The sequence below is a fragment of the Zonotrichia leucophrys genome, unplaced genomic scaffold, assembly GCF_028769735.1.
Source record: "Zonotrichia leucophrys gambelii isolate GWCS_2022_RI unplaced genomic scaffold, RI_Zleu_2.0 Scaffold_236_80136, whole genome shotgun sequence".
NCBI lineage: Eukaryota > Metazoa > Chordata > Aves > Passeriformes > Passerellidae > Zonotrichia > Zonotrichia leucophrys.
In genome coordinates this window covers 735-16,128 of record NW_026992441.1, presented here as the reverse complement: position 1 = coordinate 16,128, position 15,394 = coordinate 735, and the positions used below count along the sequence as shown (strand labels likewise).

Below are 15,394 nucleotides of genomic sequence, written 5' to 3'. Positions count from 1 at the left end.
AGCTCGTTTGCAACTTCATCAGGAGCATTCGGCAGGAAGAGAGCAGCACCATGGGCGCTGGGCTCAGAGCTCACTCCGAGCTCCTCAGTCATGAGACCAGTGCCGCCCTGCTGGATTTGCTCCTGGAGAAGGGTGTTGCCAGGCCAGAACAAGTAAGCAGCCTGGGGCCAGGCTTCAATTCCCCCATGAGTTCCGTGGCTTTCCCAACCACGCCTGCTGGTCCCTGGGAGCCTTTGGGGCCATGGCAGTGCGCTGGCAAGGGAAGCACTTCTCTGGGGAAGCTGGGAACATTGCTCTCTCTGGCAGCTTTCCAAGTCTCCCCGTGCCTTCTCCAGGTGCCCGCCATGGTGAGGTACATTCACCGCTGGCTCATGGCCAATGATTCTGCCAAGCACAGGCTGGACAAGGCCCTGCTGAAACTCACCACAGCACACCTGGGTGATGCAGTCGTGACGCTCCTGCGTATGGCCCCGTCCTGTGACAGGTATGGGGCCCACCTGCCCACAGGGCTCAGGCCTCCCCAGCCCATCAGCCTGTACCACCTGTCCCAGGTGTCAGAGCAACAGAGAGTTCCAGGGCCCTCTGGCTGCTCCCTTTCCCAGCCCTGGCATGTCAGCCCCTGAGCCTGCTGCCATGCTCCCTTGCTGCCTCTCAGGGCTCTGTCCCCACAGGGCTGGGCTGCCTGGCTGCTGCTGGCAGGGGGGCAGTGGGCAGAGGCAGAGCCGGTGGTCAGCCTGGGCCCCCAGGGATGCCCAGGCCACGGTGCCATGTCTGAGACGTCCCTGAGACAGAGTTCTGACCCCGCAGAGCTGCCATCTCCATGTGGAAGACCATCATGGGCTCAGCCAGGACTGCGGAGCCAGTGCAGCTGATCCTCCTGGATGTGCTGGAGAGCTGGCCAGAGTACAGCGCCTGCACCTCTGATGGGGACAAAACGGGTGTCTTTGTTCTGGCTGTGAGTTTCTGCAACTGGCCTTTGCTGGCCCCAAGGCTGCCTCTCCAGCAGCTCTCCATCCTCCTTCCCCCACTGCATCTCCCTGCCTCAGGCGCTGGCCTGAAACCTGGCCCAGGGGCAGCTTCAGGCCCACCAGGCCCCGTGCTCCCCCTGCCAAGGTCTCTCCGGGCCTCTCCCTGCCCTGCTCGGGCCCTGCCACACGGACACCTCGACACTGAGCGCTGTCTCGGGGGGCTTTGTCCTTTGCAGGCAACCGTGGTGATGTGGAAGATCCTCCAGGTGCCCCCTGTCCCACGTGTAGTGGAGCCGTATTTCCCCGACCTCTTTGTGCATCTGCTCTTCCAAGTGTTCTTCAGCACTCTGGATATGCCAGAGAAGGTTGATGCATTCTGGAAGGAATGCCAGGAGGAATACAGCCTTGCCACCAGCCCTAACAGGTGCTTCATCCCACTCCTCCTGTCCCTGCCACGTCCCTGGGCAGGAGCCAGTGTTCACAGCGTGACCTGGGCTTTGCTGTGCACGCAGGTTTGCAGTGAGGACCCTGAAGTCCCTGCTCTGCCGAATGCAGCACGAGGATGTGGTGGTGGCAATGGAGCGCACGTGTGGATGGGACACGCTGCTCTGCGCTGACACCCACCACTATGCCGTGGGTCTGCTGGCCAGGTGAGACCCCCTTCTCCCCACTGCCTCTGCCAATTGTGCTCTGTGCCCAGGGAGCTCCACACAGTCCCCGAGGCTGTGGGCCAGAAGGCCTTGTCACCGAGGGATGGCCAAGCAGACTGGAAAAGGCTGTGAGAGGAGGGTGCCCACCAGAAGCTGCCTCCCAGATAGCCCAGGGCCCCTTGCAGGATGCTGGGGAAAGACCAGACCTGTGTGTGTCAGTCCTGGCAGAGGTTTGTCCCCCTGGACCACAGTCTTGGTTTCTTTTTCTCCTGCCAGGAGGATGTGCTGTGTCTCCATCCCCTTGTGTTCCCAGATCGCTCACTACCTGCTCTGGCTGCTCAGCACACAGGAGCCACGCTGGGAGCTGCCCGCCCTGGCGTTCCTTGTGGAGGTGAGCCTGATGGCCAGCGCTGCCTGGCTGAGCTGCCTCCCAGCTCTCTGCCCTCTCAGAGCCACAGCTGCCTGGGATGGTGCCCATGCCCTGTGCTGCTGCCTGGGCCCGTCCCTGTGCGGCCCTGGGCTCCTGTTGGCCGGGTCCCTGTCACTGCCCTGTGCCTTTCAGGTCCTCGAGTGGCTGGACTTGAGTGAACGTGGTGCTAACAGGGTCCTGCAAATTTTGTCAAGGCAGCTGCAGAGTGAATGCAGGGAGAGGCGTCGCCTGGCGCTCAGGGCCCTTCTCAAGCTCGCTGTTGATCCCTGCATGGTGAGAAGAGGGCAACAGCTGAAGCTGAGCTGGGGAATGCAGTCACTTGGGCTTGGCTGGGCTTTGGGTGCTGGAGCAGCTGCTCCCAGCTCTCCTGCCTCCTGGTTCAGCTGCCCAAGTTCTTTGGGACAGGCCTTTGGCCTCTGGGCCCTGCAGCAGCAGGATGGCGTTTCACAAACTTGTGTTCGCCACAGACCAAAAACATGCAGAGCCTGACTGAAAGTCTTGTGGAGCTCCTGTGGGATGGAGAGATAGTTATGATGACAGTCATGCTACTCAACTCTATCATCTTGGACAGTGACAGGCTGCTGCCCAGCCCCATCACACTGCAGCTTCTTGAGGCGCTCTTGCCACTCTTTGACCACGTAAGGCTCACTGCTCCCAGCCACAGCCACTGGGTGCTGTCCAGACACTTTATGCCCTGTGGATTTGCAGGCTTGTGCCAAGCTGAGCTCTGTGCAGCCAATGCTGAGGTCTTTTTTTCTTCCTTTCATACAGGACAATAGCCAGGTGCAGCTCATCTCCATACTGCTCTTCCAAACATTGGTGACTCATGCAGAGGAAAAGGCAAAAATGGCCCTGAAGACACCCCTGCGCCAGAGCCTGCTGCCCCTCTTCCTCCACTGCCATGATGAGAATCAGCGGGTGGCACAGGTGAGGACTCGTGGGCTGCTGCTGTCCCCCTGGCATGGGGCTGGGCTGTCTCCTGCCCTGGCGCCTGCTGGGCTGCAGCCTCCTCCAGGCCTTGGCACAGGGACGTGGGTCCTGCGCCCTGGGCTGCGGGGCCATCTCCGCATCTCTGCTGCTCTCCAGGCTTCTCAGGAAACGCTGCTTTGTGTGGCTGAGTTCCTGAAGAGGAGGGATCTTGAAAGACTGCTGAAGAACAAGAAGCTGTGGAAGTTCGCTGAGTTCCTGGTAAGGATGGCCTGCAAGCCCCAGCCTCAGCCTGGAGAAGGCCCCTGAGGGCGGTGCTCAGTGTGCGGGTCGGGCAGCTGTGCCCCTGCCCGCTGCTGCAGACAGGGCCGCCAGCCTGTGCCCCACACGCCGCTGCCTTCTCTGGGCCGTGCGGGCTCTTCTCCAGGCTCCCGTGGGCCCGAGCCGGGTGTCCATGGAGCCCCGGCCCGGCGGGGCTGGGGGGCGGCACCGCGGCTCCCCGGGCAGCAGCCGGCCCTCTGCCCCCTCCCCTCGGGAGCCCTTGGCCAGCGGCTGCTGGCCGCGCCTCAGGGCTGTGCGGGCAGGGGAGGCCGGCGATGGGCGCAGGCAGCGCCCGGCCCAGGAGCTGAGCCCGCGCCAACCCTTCCCTCCTGCCGCTCTGTGCAGCTGGCACAGGACAGGAGCCGAGCGGCCGAGCACCTGCGCCGGGCCCTGCGCTACCTGCGGAGCCCACAGGAGCGCCTGCGAGAGGCGGCCGTCCGGTTCATGGGTGAGTCCCGAGCCCGGGCTCCCTCCCCGGCCAGCCGCAGCTCGGCCCCAGCCCCGCCTGCTGCCCCGGCAGCGTCAGCCCGGGTCGGCGCCGTGGAGCCCCGCCTGGCCCGGGCATTGCTGCTGCCGCCCTCTGGCAGCCGTGCCCTGGGGCGGCAGCGTGCGGCAAGGGCCGGGCTGAGCCCTGCCGGGCCAGCAGCCCGTGTGGCCACAGCGCCGGCAGCGCCGCTGGCAGGGAGCTGTGCCGCTGGGGCCGTGACAGGCTCTGTGTTCACAGGCATGGCCGGGCGGCACCTGAGGGGGCAGCAGCAGGAGCTGCAGCTGATCTGCACTGGTGAGTGAGGGCAGCGGGCTGGCAGCGGAGGCTGCTGGGGGAGAGCTGCAAGCCCTGCCCCGGCTGCGGAGGGCTCTGCTCCCGTGGGCAGAGCACACGGAGCTTTCAGGGCCACGTGGGCCATTCGTGGCCAGCAGCTTCAGGCTGATCCCCTTGCTCCCTGCTCCCTCCTGGCCATGGCAAGAGCCGGCTGGGATGGCCCTTGCAGGGGGCTCTCCTGGTGTCCCTGCAGATCCGGCTCTGACCGTGCCTCTGTTCCTCTCTCTTGCAGCCCTGGAATGCCTGACGGAGGACACGAGCAGTGCTGTGTCACAGCTGGCACTTGAAACACTGCATGTCCTCCGGGAAATACAGCGTGGGCGATATTCCACCATCCAGAGGCTGCATGATCAGCTGCGCAGGGCATGGAGGACTCGGCCTCGCCTGTCGGGGCTCGGCTGCCTGTGCTGCCGGATGACTGAGGAGGAGAGCTGATCTGGGAGGCTGTCTTTGCTGGGGCAACCTGAGCCAGAGGTAATTTTCCTTTTCTTTAAGATTTTTCTTTTCTTCTTTTCCATTTTGTATCTTTATTGTAAATAAATAAATTACAGAGTATATAGAATTATATATATTATTATAGATTATAGATTACTGTAAATAATTCTAGAATGTGTTATGATACACAGACTGCCAGGAGCTTTTCTTTGCTGCCCAGGGTCTGCAGGGCAAGAGGCAGGAAAGGGTGAAAAGGGAGCTTGTGCTCAGCAGCAAAGCAGGCTGAGGGGTCCTGAGGCCCTGAAGGGGGCAAAGCGTGCTTGTGCTCAGCCAGCTGCCCAGGCGTGCAGTGGGCAAGGGAAAATGGCCAGAAGCCCCTTGTCCTGTGGTGCTACTGTTGAAGCCTTTGTACTGGTGACAGAGCAGCCGGGCAGGGGCCGGAGCTGCAGGGATCCCTGTGAGAGCGGTGCCTGGAGATGGCCACAAGCCCTGTGCCAGGAAGGAACCACCCTCTGTATCCTCCTGCCCGTGTGCTGCTGGCTGCCTTGCTGAGGGCTCCCAGGTGCCTCTGCATGGGGCTGCTCTGGAGCTGCTGTGGGGCTGCGGCGCTGCTGCCGGGCAGCTTGGCCGGGCTGGGGCAGCCTCTGAGGGGCTGGGGCGCTGGCAAGCCCTGAGCAATGGGCTGTCAGAGGCCACAAGCAGCCCTTGTTTGCTTTGGGATCACCGTGATTTTAGGGGGTAGTGCCGGGGGGAAGAGAGAAAATGTGGGCTTCCCTCACCCATGGCTGGGTTTTTCCCTACCATGTAGGAGTTGGGTCTTCCTCAAGGCCCTGACAGAGATAAGAAATTTTCCCTTTTCCCATGTTTTCCCTTTTTGTATCTAATCTCTTTTCAATAATGTGTTGTTTGTTTATCCAGAGGAAGCGTTCCAGGTGGTCCAGTGTGGATGGGGAAGTGCTGGAGAGCAGCTGTGGCATGGATGGGCCGTGCCTTGGAGAAGGCTGAGGCCATGGTTTGGGAGCAGCTTTTCTTCCAGCCATGGGTGGCATGAAGTGAGTCCCTGTGTGCTTGGCAGGGTGGGATCAGAGCTTTAGGGAGCTGGCAGCGAGCACAGGAGCATCCTGCTCTGGGCAGCTGCTGAGGGCTGGATGTGCCGTGGCTGGCTGCAGGCTGGGCACATGTTCTGCCCTCCTGCTCTGTGCCAAAGGCAGCAGGGATGGGCAGCTCTGGGCACAGCTCTGGGCACAGCCAGCATGGCCTGGGCACTGCAGGCCTTGGCACAAGGGCACAGGAGCCCTCAGCTGACGGGCGGTTTCTGCTTTCTCTCCTTGCAGCCGGGCTCTGCGGGTGCTGAGGCAGCTCTGGGCTCTGCCAGGGCTCTGCTGGGCTCAGCCCTGGGCCCAGCTGGGCTGGCTCTGCCCTCACATTGCTCTGACAGCTTTGCATCAGACGAGCCCGTTGTGAGCACAGCGCCTGAGCTTTCTGCTTTGGCAGGTGAGTGAGACTCTGCTGCAGGCCCAGAGATTGCAGCTGGGGACACACATCCAACTGGCAAGGACCCAAACTCTCCACAGTCCCAGCTGAATGCCTGGATCTGCACAGGGTGTTTTGTCTGTCCCATTCTTCCTTCTTTATTGGCTGAAATTGTGCAATTGCACTTTCTTCCTCCTCTAGCGGTGCCACGAGTGGGCCAAAGCTGGCGAGTGGGCCGTGCTCCTGAGGCAGTGCAGTCTGGAGCTGGTGGATGGAGAATTGCCCTTCTGCACTGCCAAACCAGAGCAAAAAGCCGTAAGTGGGACTTAGTTTCTCTTTGAAATCTCTGACAGTTTCAAAAGGAAGGTGCAGCTCATTCTCAGGCTGAGAAGGAACGTCATCTTCTAAGAGATTTGGGCTTTGACAGAGTTTCCATTCCCAGTTCTGCTTAGAGCTGGAAGGGCACAAAAAAAATTTAGTCTTGCTTCGACCACAATTTCAAATACCAGTGTTAGAAACAAAACCCAAAATCTTTTAAGAGATTGCTGAGGTCAGTAAGATGGATCCATGCCATCAGCACATTTACAATGGAAATAACTGAGTTCTCTTTTTCAAAAGATCATTTACTTCTTAATGCAAAGAATGTAACTTTGCATTTATGTTTTGGTTTTTTCACTAACATTATGTTATGTTTTTACTAAAACTTGGATTTTATTCTTATCTTTTACAATTTACCTATTTTTTCCTTTTTCCTTTTTTTCTTTTTTCAATAGAAAACATGTCCTATCAAAGGAATGTCCTTTGCTCCTGGTTCCTGTGTGGAGCAGCTCCCTTCCTGCTGGCTGAGCTGCTCAGGGAGAGCCCGGCAGCTCCTGGCCCTGCAGGGCTGAGGCTTTTCCCCGTTGCTGGGCACAGACTGATGGAGCAGCACTGCTGAACTCGGGCACACAGAGGGACCAGCAGCAGCTGCCTTTGGCCACCTGAGGCTCCAAGGCCCAAACTCTGAGCAGCCAGGGCTGGAAGAGACTGGCAGGATCTGATCCCTGACTCTGGGCCAGGGCTGCACAAATGACTCCCCAGCAGCAGCAGCAGCAGCAGCAGCAGCAGCAGCAGCAGCAGCAGCAGATGGAGCTGACTTTGAGCACAGCCCCTGCCCCTCTTCCCTCCCGTGTGCAGCGGTGTCACAGCAGCCTGAGGCACCTGGGAGCCCCCAGTGCCAGCAGGAACTGGAGATGGCAGCCCTGGGGTCCTGGAGGCTGTGCAAGGAACGGAGCTGGGCACTCCCTGTCCATGGGGAGCTTCCAGATGGAAAAGGCTGCTGTGCCCAGGCAGCTCCAAGGGCACAGAAAGGAGGCTCTGGAGCACTGGATCTGTGCCAGTGCCACAGTCCTGGGCAGCAGCCAGCGAGCCCTGGGGGAGCAGAGGGCACAGCACGAGGGACAGAACCAGGCAAGGGCAGAGACTGGAGAGAGCCAGGCCTGGGAGCAGGAACAGCTGCTCCATTGCACTCTTGGAGAAAGCTCTTGGCTGGTTCAAAGCGCTGAAAGGCGTGAAGGGCAGAGAGGAGGCCACAGCAAACAATGCTGCTGTTTGCACAGCCTCCCCTCTCCGTGTCCCAGAAGGAATTGCATGGACTGTGCTCTTCTCTCCGAGTCGTTTTGTTCAGCATGAGCAGCTCAGCACCAGGAGCTGAAGGACCTGAAGCCTCAGGCCACAGGAGCTGGGCAAGAAGGAACTTTTGGAGCAAAGGAATGCTGCTAAAATAGTCCCAGCTGAATGCAGTGAATAGAATCATGGAATCACAGAATCCTTTCTGTTGGAAAAGCCCTCTGAGCTCACCCAGTGCAGCCGCTCACCCAGCAGTGCCAAGCCCAGCACTAAACCACGTCCCTGAAGTGCCAAGGCCTGGACACCAGCCCTGAGTGAGGCCTGGACAGCAGGCCCTGAGCCAAAGGTGGCCTCTGGATGAGCCTTCCAAGCAAAGGTTATCTCTGTATCTGCTCCCTAATGAGATATGCATGGTCATTAGCACTGTGATAGATGTAGCCACTCCTTAGTGAGACATGTATTGACCTTTGTGTATTTAGAAGCCAGACAAGGCCATGAAATCTGACATCTGGCCTTGTTTGGGGCTGTATGGTGAAAGTCAGCTCCCTTGGTTCCTCCTTGAGCCCTGGCCAGGCTTTGCGAGGGACCCAAGAGGAGGATGAAAGCAGATGTTGCCACACTAGCAGAGCTGTCAGTTTGTTCATTCAGCACTGTCAGAGCTGGGCCCTCTCCCAGCAGGGTTGGAGCCTCACCTGGGGCTGGAGGCACCTGCAGGAATTCCCAGTGTCCAGGAGTGGCTCTGCAGCCCTTGGCTGTGACAGCTTCCCCAGCTGCTGTGTGGGTCTGGGGGATGGTAAAGGCTGAGGGTAAATGCTGCTGGATCTTTCTTAATCACTGCTGCAATCTTTGGTGGGGATGGTTGGGTGCATTGCTGAGCTTCTGCTTTTGTAATTATTTTCTAATGAGTATGTGTTCTGCTGAGCTTATGCTTTTGTAATTTTTTGCAGACATACATTATATAAATTACACAGTTCCTTCAGTTGGTGTCTGTCTTTGGTGCTGACTCTGCCCAGTGGTAAAACTGACCCTGTGGACTCCATAGAACCAAGGGAGCCCTTGTGACACTGCAGGGCCTCCTGTAACCAGGCGACCATGGTGACCCTGTGGGGACTTACGGAACCAAGGGGCCCTTGTGACACTGTGAGCCCTCATGGAACCACTGAGACCATTCTGACACTATGGGGACTCGTGGGGACAAGGTTCCATTTTTTCCCCTCCCTGTTCTTGCCGCAGCCCAGGAGAGGAGCAGAGTCAGGTCTGGGCTGGAAGCAGGAACTGGAGGCCCTGGAGGTCAGGGACAGCCACTCTGTGTCTGGAATGCTCAGCAGATGCTCAGCTCGGGCAGCTCCTGCTGTTCCAGGGCGAGCCCCACTGCCCAGCACAGCAGCAGAGTTGGCCCCGGGGCTCCTCAGGCAGCTCCTGCTGGCCCAGGGACAGGGCAGCCTCTTGCCAGGGCTCCTCCGCACCCCCACGGGCTCCTGCTCTGCTCTTGGCCCATGCCAGCTGCCCCCAGAGCACTTCCCAGGGGAACATGTCTGTGCTGGCCCGAGCAGCCATTGCTGTAGCCCCTGCCCTTCTCCCCAGAGCTTGAGCTGGGGCTGCTGCTCTGCAGAGCACGGAGGCTGTGCTGCCCGGGGCCCTAGGTGCCTCTGCTGGGCTCTGCTGCTCAGCCTGGGACACAGAGGCAGCTGATGGTGCTCCCTGCACTGACCCCCTCCCACACAAGCTCTGCATGGCCATGGAGGGGCTCAGAGGTGTCTGCCTTGTTCCAGGGCTGCCAGAGGGGCTCGAGGCTGCCCTGGATCCTCCTGGGGGAGTTCCCTGTGTCAGCGGAGTCAGTGCCCAGACTCCTTTCCCTGTGCCTGCTGAGTCCCTGGGCTGCAGAGCTCTCCTGGCTCACAGCAGACATTCAGTCCTTGATCTCAGGGTGACCCCACCCTGGCCAGTGCCCAGAGAACTCCACTCCCTGCTGCTCCCTGGCACACACTGTCCCTGCAGGTCCCCTGTGCTCTCCTGGCAGCTCCCAAGGCCCTCCAGACAAACCTTCCCCTGCCATCAGCCCTGGCACAAGCTGCAGCGCCCCAGGAAGGTTCAGCACAGACCATTCAGCATCTGATGGGCACTGGCCACCAACAAGCAAACCTGACCCAGACCTGAGTCCCCTGAAGGCCCCACTGAGACCCTGATCTCATTACACTGAGCCCTGGGAGAACAAGGAACACAAGGAGCCTCTTGAGAATACTGAGAGTGACTCTGGAGGGGAGCAAAGCCTCCCTGCCCTGCTCTCAGGAGATGCCCTTTGCTGCTGGAGCTGCTGTGCTGGAGCCCAGCTGTGTCCCAGCAGTGCCCATGGCCTGGCCCTGCCTGAGGTCACAGCACAGACACACAGCAGGATAGTGACAAAGCTGCCAGGAACTTTTTATAAAGAAATACTATAGTGTTTTTAGAAAAAAAACATTGTAATACTAGAAAAAAAATTAAGGAAAGGTCCCACTGAAAAAAAAACCAAACAGGAAAAAAAAAAAGCCAAGATTGTAAAAAGTTACATTCTGAAGGTTCTGAGCAGAAAAGAGAGTTAATTTTTTCTGAAAAGCATTTTCCTCAGGGCATCTTTCAGCTCCTGGTTCCTCAGGCTGTAGATGAGGGGGTTCAGGGCTGGAGGCACCACCGAGTACAGAACTGACAGGGCCAGATCCAGGGATGGGGAGGACATGGAGAGGGGCTTAAGGTGAGCAAATGAGCCAGTGCTGATATACAAGGAGACCACAGCCAGGTGAGGGAGGCAGGTGGAAAAGGCTTTTTGCTGCCCCTGCTCATAGGGGATCCTCAGCACAGCCCTGATGATCTGCACATAGGAGAAAACAATGAACAGAAAACAACCCAAGAAAAGGAAAGCACTAAAAGCAAGAAGCCCAAATTCCCTCAGATATGTGTCTGTGCAGGAGAGCTTGAGGATCTGGGGGATTTCACAGAAGAACTGGCCCAGGACATTACCATGGCACAGGGGAAGGGAAAATGTATTGGCTGTGTGCAGCAGTGAATAGAGAAAGGCACTGGCCCAGGCAGCTGCTGCCATGTGGGCACAAGCTCTGCTGCCCAGGAGGGTCCCGTAGTGCAGGGGTTTGCAGATGGACACGTAGCGGTCATAGCACATGATGGTCAGGAGGGAAAGCTCTGCTGAAATAAAAAAAGCAAAGAAAAAGAGCTGTGCAGCACATCCTGTGTAGGAGATGTTCCTGGTGTCCCAGAGGGAATTGTGCATGGCTTTGGGGACAGTGGTGCAGATGAAGCCCAGGTCAGTGAGGGCCAGGTTGAGCAGGAAGAAGAACATGGGCTTGTGCAGGTGGTGGCTGCAGGCTACAGCGCTGATGATGAGGCCGTTGCCCAGGAGGGCAGCCAGGGAGATGCCCAGCAAGAGGCAGAAGTGCAGGAGCTGCAGCTGCCGCGAGTCTGCCAATGCCAGCAGGAGGAAGTGGCTGATGGAGGTGCTGTTGGACATTCCTTCACTCTGGGCATGGTGGACTGTCGAAAGAAGACATTGACAAGCTGGGACAGCTTTCCTTGAGTCAATCCTATGCTGTTTTTTTAGTAATCCCCTCGAAGCTATTGATGTTGTGTTGAAGGAAATTTGTTAAATTTCTTTATTTTTGATTCTGGGTTTCTGTTCCTTTTGAGTTGTTGCTTCAGCAATGCTCTCAGCCTGAACAAAGAGGTGCCAGATGGAAAACAGGACTGCCTGTGCCCCAGAGCAGTCAGATCTGCTGGAACCACACAGGTGCCTTTTGCTCATTTCATCTCCCTCTAGTTCAGGGTGCTCTCACTTTAAACATGCTTGAAAAATATAGTGGACTTTTTGTTGGCTCTAATTTAAAATTCAGCATCTCTAAATTCTTCCACCTTCTCCTATGCAGCTGGTCAGGATGGGATATCCAAGGGTTGGTCTGGCTCTCTGCAGCCTGGAGTTGTGCCTACTGGGAGCTGTTTCTCTCTATCCAAGCGCTGTCCCTGCCAGTGCTGCCCGAGCCCAGCCCAGCCCTGGGGGCTCAGCTCTGCCCTGCACACCCCTCCCAGCACAGGGCACTGCCCAGGGGCATCTCCCTGGCACCAGGGCCTTAAGGGCAGGCCAGACAAACAGAGATGCTGCAAGCCAAGGTGCTGCTGCTGCTGCCTGTAGGGAGAGGAGGCTGAGGAAGCACTTTCTGAGGGAGATCTGAGGCACATCTGCTGATGCCCAGGGTGACAGTGCAGGAGTCTCAGTGACACAGCCAAAGCTGACAGCCCCTTTCCCTTCCCTTTAGGAGAAAGCTGAGAGCAGCCCTGGCCATGCAGCACCATCTCCACAGCAGGAGGAATCTGCCCTGATGGGGGTGGCTCCTTCTACCTCCAACTTCTCCCCCGCAGTGCCCATGGGGAGCTGCCAGGCAGGCTGAGAGCTGCCCCTGGCAGGTGGCACATGCCCTGGGCTGGCCAAGAGCCCTGAGGGCTGCAGGAGCTGCTCTGCAGGACAGCCCTGGGCAGCCCTGGCTGCAGCAGCAGCTTCACCCCATGCAGCCATCCCTGGCAGCAGGAGCCATCCCGCCCTGTCCCTCTGACGGTGCCCAGGGCAGCCCCGTTCTGCAGCACATCCTTCTCCTTCTTCTTCTCCCGTGCCACAGAGAAACTGGGAGAGTCCTCCTGACACATCCCCCAGGCTGTGGGGTGTGCTGGCTCCAGGAGATCCCTCCAGGAGCACAGGGGACATTGCCCTGCACCCACACACTCACCATGCACAGGGCTGTGGAGATGTTTCCCCAAGTGAAGTCTCAGCTCGATGTCTTCCCAATCCTGATTGCCTTCAGCTGCCTCTGCCTGGCTCCTGTCCCCTCAGTGCCTGCAGGCAGAGACCTCAGCCCTGCTGGGCTGGGAGAAGAGCTGGTCCTGGGAAGAGCTGTTCCTTTAAAGCTCAGTAGCACAGACATAGCACAAAGAATTTAATGAGACTCTTGGGGCTTTGGTGTTGTTTACATCAGACTCAGTCCCTGAGAAAGTGTTCAGGAAACTTCTCAAGAACTCAAAGTTTAATTGAAATTCCACAGTTTCATGAAGTTATAATGTGTACCACAGAGGGACACGACTGAGAAAGTGTCCCCAGGTTCCCATTAGAGCAGAACACTGGCGGCAATGATGACAGCTGGGGACAAGCAAGGCAAAGATGTCTCTGTGCTGAGCACACCTGGATGTGTTTGAGGAATGCAAAGGGCCAAGGCCTGAGCCCCAGCCCCTGGCCAGGCAGATCCTGTCCCTCCCTCTTTGCTCAGGGCTCTTGCTGGGATGGGCACTGGCATGTGGGGATGTGCAATGGCAAGGGCAGGAGCATGGGGCAGCCCCTGCCAGGCTGCTGAGCAGGGACAAGGAGGCAATGAGGCCCCAGGCCTGCAAGGGTCACTTATCTCCTGCTCCTGGCCCAGTGCTTTCCTTTTTATGGAAAAGAATCCTCCCTCCTTCCCAGGCACCCATTGTGGGAAAACAGGACTCCTATACTGCTAACCAGTATGATTAAGCAGAAGCCATTTATTTTTTACATTATGCACTTATTTATACATTCTAACCCTACTGCATACACTGATCACGCTCTTCTTCATTGGTGCCTCTCTCTTTTCCTTGTGTTCTGCACACACTTTGCAGTGTATGTGATTCGTTCCAGTCCAGGTGGTTCCAGTCCAGCCCTCTGTTATCGAGTTCTTTCGGTCTTGGTATTCTGTTTCTCAGCCTTTTCTTTCTTCATTTAGCACAGTTTATGTCTGAGTAACTGTGGTGAATTCCAGAGGGCTCTGATGAGAACGACTACAAGCAACATGGCTGGCGCACAGTGTGGCCTAAGTTGTTCAGATACATTGCTACAATTCCCCCTTCTTCTTCTTGCACCAGCCAAACCCTTTTCACTGTATTTTCTACCAAGCGGGTCACCAATTTCACTATGCATGGAATAGCACAAAGCAATATAATAATAACTACTAGTAATAAAAAAGCTCCCTTTAAGGTATCTTTCAATCATCCAGTTATTCCCCATTTCTCAAACCATTCATCCAAGCCCCAATCATTCAGTGTCAATTTCTTCATGTTGTCTTCTAGTTGTTTGAGTTTCCTGTGAATGGAAGAGAGGTTCATAAAACACATTCCTTCAAAATTCTCACACCTGTGCCCATGTGCTAACAGCAAAAAATCTATAGCAGCTCTATTTTGCAGTGTGCCATGTCTAATACTATCTACATGAGTGAGCATTTGATTTAAAATAGCTGAACTTGTGTTCTATGTGGGAATCCACAAAATCAGAGGGTTTTGGGAAAGCTGCAAAAGGCAGGCCTCAGAGACAGCAGAACTGTGATTAGAGCTAAGCAGTAGCCATGAGATATGTCAGCAGAAAAATTATTAAAAAGTAGAAAAGCAAGGACAAATAGAACAATGGTCTATGTATTAATGCTTGTCTAGAAAAACTCCCTAAGATACAGAAAAGTTTATCTAGCAAGATATTAGGAAGTTTGAAGCTTAATAATGGAGCTCTGTGCATTGTGTTTTAAGGCTTGCAAGCAGGTATTTTATTTGAAATAAGCAAGCATTGTTTAACCAAAGGTACCTGTCCTTATAGTGGTTGGATAGAACTGCTGTCAATATGCTTTTGCATTGTGTGATTGGTGAAAAAACTTATAAATTAAGTTGTACTATTAAGTTCTTTGTCTGCTGCTTGGAATTGAGCTGCTGGCATCTTTGCATTGTCATAACCATGTAATGAGACTGATGCTGAAAAATAAAACAGCTCAAGGCACGTTCCACATCAGTCCCGTCCCGTTTGTGATTTGTACATAGCCTCTGGCTCTCTCTATACAAGAGAGACTGTGCAAAGTACTTTACAATATTTGAATTTCATGAATTCAAATGTCATATATATTTCACAAATTGCTCTCAAAAAGAACCAAACCCCCCTGTCTTAAGGCACTTTCATAACAACATGTACACACACCTCAAAGAAAGACCTCCAGTACTTGACCAGAATTATGAATCTAAAATTATTGGAGGGCCATAGCCTCTCATTATGTGAGGAGAGGATATGCTTGTGTTTCTACAGATACAGGACCCCTGTGGATTCCCAGAATATTTATCAGTCCCTACGTAGACCACAGATCTGAAGATGACCCCTTGAATGAACACAAAGTCAGCTCCCTCTCCCACCATGCCACAGAAGCAGCTTTCTGTTGGAGATGAAGAAAGAAGAAATTAACATATCCAAACATTGTGGCAAGGACACTCATCGCACGTAGATATATCCCACTGATAACATCCATGTCAATCTCAAATGGAGACACACCCCTCCCTCTTCCATCCCTCTACCAGTGACCCTTTATCCCTACCCCTCCCTCTTTCCCCTCTTGAAACTACTCATTTTTCCCTGCCTCAAACTTCCCTTAAAAAAGAGACGGGAGTGATTGGGAGGAGTTGGTAAGAACTATAGGGAGAACTTCAGAATATTTAAGAATGTCTTAAAATAAGTCAACTAATGTGTGTTTTTGCCATACACATGTGAAAACTACCCAGTGGGAAAGAAGAAGTATGATTCTTTCTGCGACACCTTCCAGGGCACCCTGCAGCAGTACCAGTGCCACCGTTGCTATCGTCTTTATCAGCACCCTCATCTGTATCCAAGTGACCACCAGCTGGATCATCCCTCAGCCAAAACAAAACATCTGGCTCACTTTGGTGAAGTCATTAAAGCCAGACAATCTTTGTG

At 55.7% G+C, this 15,394-nt stretch overlaps 1 protein-coding gene across 1 annotated transcript; it reads right to left on the bottom strand.

Moving 5' to 3' along the window:
* Positions 1–10,207: 10,207 nt before the first annotated feature.
* On the bottom strand, positions 10,208–11,131 carry LOC135441315 (olfactory receptor 14J1-like). Its single transcript, XM_064700858.1, has one exon. The coding sequence runs from the start codon at positions 11,129–11,131 to the stop codon at positions 10,208–10,210; it is 924 nt and encodes a 307-aa protein (XP_064556928.1).
* Positions 11,132–15,394: the final 4,263 nt, after the last annotated feature.

Bases quoted from the DNA above. Each gene is read 5' to 3' on its own strand.
- LOC135441315 (XM_064700858.1), bottom strand. From the start codon at position 11,131: ATGTCCAACAGCACCTCCATCAGCCACTTCCTCCTGCTGGCATTGGCA.